This window comes from Pteropus alecto, unplaced genomic scaffold (genome assembly GCF_000325575.1).
Source record: "Pteropus alecto unplaced genomic scaffold, ASM32557v1 scaffold94, whole genome shotgun sequence".
Lineage (NCBI taxonomy): Eukaryota > Metazoa > Chordata > Mammalia > Chiroptera > Pteropodidae > Pteropus > Pteropus alecto.
In genome coordinates this window covers 1,015,347-1,020,765 of record NW_006437736.1, presented here as the reverse complement: position 1 = coordinate 1,020,765, position 5,419 = coordinate 1,015,347, and the positions used below count along the sequence as shown (strand labels likewise).

The 5,419-nt window shown below is 52.5% G+C and overlaps 1 protein-coding gene across 16 annotated transcripts in view; it reads right to left on the bottom strand.

Moving 5' to 3' along the window:
• The window catches only part of MB (myoglobin), an 18,922-nt gene extending 13,503 nt beyond the window's left edge, over positions 1-5,419 (bottom strand). For 2 of the 16 annotated variants that reach the window (XM_015591534.1, XM_015591532.1), the window contains exons 1-4: positions 5,336-5,419; positions 4,981-5,057; positions 2,520-2,600; positions 1,035-1,122 (exon numbers count right to left, since the gene is read on the bottom strand). Coding sequence is in view for 8 of the 16 variants with exons in the window: in XM_015591532.1 (XP_015447018.1) it covers positions 1,035-1,050 (16 nt within the window). In the remaining 8 variants the exon portion in view is untranslated. Of the gene's footprint in view, positions 1-800; positions 1,000-1,034; positions 1,123-1,695; positions 1,934-2,519; positions 2,601-4,444; positions 4,637-4,980; positions 5,077-5,335 lie in introns of those variants that run through there. The other 14 variants (XM_025048701.1, XM_015591533.1, XM_025048703.1 and 11 more) reach the window with 11 other exon arrangements.

The following is a 5,419-nucleotide window of genomic DNA, read 5'->3' as shown; positions in this document are numbered from 1 at the left end:
CTCTTCCCCCTCCTCCTGGGAACTTCGCCTTTGGAGGCCGGCCTGGGCTGTGCCTCCCTCCCGCCCCCGCTCAGTTTGCTCCTTCCTGGAAGAGTTTGCCCTCCTGGCCCGGGGCCAGGCCAGACTCAGAGCAGGGCTGGGGCCTGGAGCCTGCAGGACCTGCCTGAGGCCCTTGATGGGGCGGCGGGATCCCCAAGCTTGCCTCAGATCCCACACAGGCCCGCCACCCACTCCTCCCCAACCCTCTAGCAGACACCATACTGGTCATGTCTCCCCTTCTCCCCAGCTGTCCTCATGGAGCCTCCAGCCAGGTGGCAGGGCGGGGGGTGGGGAGAGGTGTCTTATAGCAGCTGGGGAGAGGCACAGGGAACTAAAAATACAGTTCCACAGCAAGTCCTCACCTCTCCCTGGAGGCCCAAGGGGGTTAGATGGAGGAGGTCTGGCAGGGACACAGGATCCCGATATCCCAGTCGACAGGTGTAGCCTGGGGACGCAGCCTTGCTTTCCCTCCTCTTTACTCCCCAGCCTTGGAACGGCTCCTCCAACCCCACCTTGCACCTGTCACCTGGATGGAGCCCAGCCCCACCTCCACGGCCTCCCCGCAACCACGTGTCCCCCCGGCCACTCCAGTCCCATCTGACGGAAACAGCTCCCCCTCCAGGAACCTCGCCCCTCATTCCATCCCCTTCCCAGCAGGTGCGTCCTCTTGCCCCTCTGTGTTCCTCATCTCTCTCTGTTTCGGGGTGCAGCTCCCCATTGGCTACCCTGTGAGCTTCCTCAGAGGCAGACACTGTACTTACGGCACTTTGCGGGGCACGGCCCCTCCTGGCAGCCCTTTCGATAGACACTTTTATAAGCTCCACTTTACACACGAGGAGACTGAGGCACACAGAGAGGTTAAGGAACTTGCCCAAGGTCACACAGCTAGGAAATGCCAAGCATGAAATTCGAACCCGGGCAGTCTGGTGTCAGAGTTTATGCTTCGCAGCTGGGAACTAGTCTAACTTTTGGAGTCTTCCTCTTCCCCCTCTCACCTTTCTGACAGCACATAGCAAAAGGCCAGGTCGGTAAGCTCTTCGAATGTTTATTTTATTGAACCGAGTCATCCAGCGTCTTGGCTTCCTGGAGGCGAAGGCAGACAGTTGGAAGGCTGACAACTGGCTGGCCCTGCTGCCATCTAGTGGTGGTAAAGAGAAAAACCTCCATCTCTGGCTGGGCCGCTTCCTCTGTGCAACTTTGCTCACCCACTCGCCCTCCCAGCCAGCCAGGACGGGGCCTTTTTCCATCTGTATACACGTGGCACCGACCAGGGATGGTTTTCCAAGTTATTAAAAGATGAAGAAGACCTTGTTCTCAAGGGACTCAAGGCGGAGTGGAGGAAATGCCCCGAAGGGTTCAGAAAGCAACAGAGATTCGAGCAGAGGACGATGGGAGGGCAGAGAGGCAGCCGAGGCCCCTCAGAGAAGACCTCCCAGCAGAGGCGACGATCGGGCTGGCTCTTACAGTGTTAGGGGGCGCTCGGAAAGTTCTCCTTAACAGAGGTAACAGACCGTGTGCAAAAGCCCGAAGGACGCAGGGTGCCCAGGGCCGGGGGTGCTGTAGGAGGCAAGGCCTCCTGGGAGAGCTCTCCAGTGCCAGAACCAGGGCGAGGGGACTTGGAGTGGACAGTTCAGTTCCACAAATGCGCACGCTCACGGCTCTGTCTGGGGCGGCCGAGGTGAACGCCACGCAGTCCACGAGCTTCAGGGGGCCATGGGAGGGAGGGCTATGTGAACAGATGCTGGCAGCGCTTTGTGGTAAGGACAGTGACAGAGGCAGTTAAGCATAGGGAACCAGACACTTGGCTTAGATGCTCGGCCCAACCGTGTATTTTGATTTTTGTGGTCCAGGGAAAGCATCACAACTTTTGGGGGGGGGGCTTTGGTCTTTTTATCTGTAAAATGAGAAATTTGAAAATAATTACCTATCTCAAATGTTGTTATGTAGATTAAAAGAGGGCGTGCACATACAGGACTCAGCATGGTGCCTGGTACCCAGTCAGTGCTCAATAATTGCTCACTGTGATATAAGGAATGAAGGAATCACAAAGGAGGAAATTATTAATTTCACCAAGGAACGTGTAACAGAGAAGGTGATGCCTGAGTAGGAATTTGAAGAATCAACAGAGGTTTCCAAAGTGAGGAAAGGATATTCCAGGCCCAAAGACCAAAACCTTTAAGGACATGGAAGTTAGTGTTTTAGGACTAGGTTTGGTTGCAGATGACAGAAAATCCAAAATAATATGGCTTCGACAAGAGAATATTTTTCCTCTTTCATATAGAAGTCCAGAGGTAGTGGTCCAGGGCTGATATGGAACACAACGGTGTCAGGAACCTAGCCTCAATCTACTTTAGTGCTCTGCCATATTACGCACATGGCCTCTACCTTTTGAACCAAGATGGCTGCTTGAGCCCCAGCCATCATGTCATCATTCCAACCAGCAGGAAGGCAAAAAGGGTGAAAGAGGTCGTGCTCCCTACCTTTAGAGACACTTTCAGGAAGTCATAATCAATACTTTCTCTCACTGCACATCACATGGCCACACCTCTGTGCAAGGGAGCCTGGAAAATTTAGTGTTTATTTCCATATGACCATATCCCCAGCTAAAAATCGGGCATTCCAAACAAAACAAAAACAAACTCACAGATACAGACAACAGATTGGTGGTTACAAGAGAAGAAGAGGGGCCAGTGGAGGGTGAAATGGGTAAAGGAGGTCAAATAGATGGTGACAAATGGAAACTAGACTTTTGGTGGTGAGTACGCTGTGGTGTATACAGATATCAAATTATAATGCGGTATACCTGAAACTGATGTAATGTTATTAACCAATGTTACTTCAACAAAAATAAATTTTAATAAAGTAAATTGAAACTGAAAAAAAAAAGGGACATCTATTACTTAGAAAGAAGGGAAGAAGGTAAATTGAATGTAAACTAGAAATTTCTGCCACAGGAGCTGTGAAAAGCATGGTCCATGCGGGGAAGCACAAATTCTTTGGTGTTTTGGTGGTGGAAAAAGTGAGGGCGGGAGCAATAGACAATGAGGCCAGACGAATAAAACAGAGCCCCAGCCATCATGTCATCAGAGGCCAACCGCAGATGGCCCGGGAAGCCATAGGAAGTAAGGTCCCCCAGGAGCGCTGAAGGGCTTCAAGCAGGGGTGGGCTTCCCCCGGATTTGCTGTCCTAGAAACACCACACCAGTTGCAGATGGGAATAATGCGATGAAGGGGACAAGTTGGGAGGCAGGAGACATTTCTCCCCATCATTTTATTATGCAAATGTTTGTGCAGGCAGCAAAGCTGAATTTTCGCGTGAACACCGTATACTCACCACCTAAAGTCTACCACTGACATTTTACTAGTCTTACCACGTATCTATCCATCCCTCCATGCATCCATCAATCTTTCTTATTTTTGCAGCATTTCAAAGTAAATTGCAGACGTCTGTCCAACCACTGTCCCCTAAATACTTCGGTATGCGTATCCTTAACAGTTCAATATTTGCATTTTTTTTCTTTTGATGTAAAATTTCCATCCAATGAAACGCACATGCTTGAAGTATATACTTGCAGAATTTTGACAAATTCATACACCTGTGTAACCCAACACCTATCAGGATACAGATCATTCTCATCTGTAAGATGAGAATGTTCCCCACGCCCCTTCCTGGTCAATGCTGGCTGCCACCACCTCCCAGAGGCAACCACTGCCTTGATGTTTTGGGGTTTTCAACCGCAGATCGGTTTGGAGAAGGGAGACCTTTCAGAGCCTGCTGTGGAGCCCACATCTGGGGTGGGGCGGGGGGCCTGAGCGGAGGGAGGCAGGGCAGAGGGATAAAGAGGAGAGGGAACAGGCTCTGCAGGGAAGACTGGGGAGAGGGGAGATGAGTTTCTTGCTGACGGACTGGGCAGATGGTAGTGTCATTTAGTAAGACAGGCGAGGCACCCGGGAGGAGACGGGTCTCCTCTGGGACAGTAGCATCTGCTGTCCCAAAGGCCACACCCTTGTTTTCCCCAAGGCGGCTGAGTAGGCATGGAGATGGCACGGGCGTGGATACCTCTGGTTGGCAGGGCACAGAGAGGAGCCCTCACTCTGAAGGGGAGTGTAGAGGGCAGTCTCTACCTGGCAGCCCCCCCAACCCATCCTCTCTCCCGAGCATCCTACAGCTCTGCACCCTTCCCACTCTCTACACCACCCGCCCCTATCCTAATACCTCTTCCCTTTAAAATCAATCAAAACCCAGGTCTGAGCCACCCACAGCCCCTCCAGGGAGGAGGACATCAGCTCTGCTCCCCCCTGGAGAGGGCAGCGGAAGCAGAGACACAAAGTGAATCAGGGACTATGCCGCCATCCGGAGCACGGTTGGGTTTTCTCCAGTCTGCCTAAAATCGCGCCTAACTCACCACGGCACAGAGCGATCGCTTTCCCCAAAGGCATTTGGTCCTCGTCTTCCCATCAGCGGGACTTGAAAGCCCATCCGCGGAGTCCTAGCACCAAACGCCCCGAGTTAAGCTGACGACCTGGAGAAGCCGGAGTTGACCGCAGCCGCACAGGGCCGGAGTGTGCGTTGGTGCAGAGGAAGTAGCAGAGGTCACCTGGGAGAGAGTGTCCAGGGAAGAAAAGAAGGCCCCTGGGGAGCACCCTGACTTTTAAGAATTGGGAGGGGGAAGAGGAGATGGAGAGGGAAACCTCCAAGGACATGGGGGAGCCCTAAGAGAGTACGAGGAGGGGAGTGATGGGTCAGGTCCGCACATGGGGGCGAAGGAGAGGCAGAGTGGGGACTGAGGAGGAAATTACGGACTCCTGTGTGCCAGGCGGGGGTGAAGGCGGAAGTGCAAACACCGGTACCTTCGTATGAGTTAGAGCGCTAGCTGCTGTGACAAACGACCCCCCAAATCTCGGTGGCCTATTAATTAGCAGGTTTGGTTCTCATGATTACCTCATAATCCAATGCAAGCTGGGGACGGGGCTCTGCTCCCTACGGTGATTCTGGGGCCCAGCTTCATCCGCAAAGACCTGTGGTTCCCTCCGCATCCAGCAGGCGAAGGAGAGGAGAGTGAAATTAACGTAAACAAAATGTTGCATAATCTCATGGACAGATGAGAAAGAGGAGCTGGGAATAAAACATTCATATAAATAGTGTCCTAATATCCCACAGAGCACGGAGTGGATGCTCCATATTTGTTAAAGCCCTTTGGATTGTCACCCTCCAGGTGAGTTTTATCATCACGGATAAACTACTTGGCAGGTGAGGAGAGGGGCAGCTGAAAGGGGCAGGGGGAGGGCGATCGTACCGGTCTGTGATGATTGGAAAGGCATCCTTGAAAACGGGGTGTTGGAATAGGGGCCGGAAAGACAATCAGAGACTTAGGGAAGCA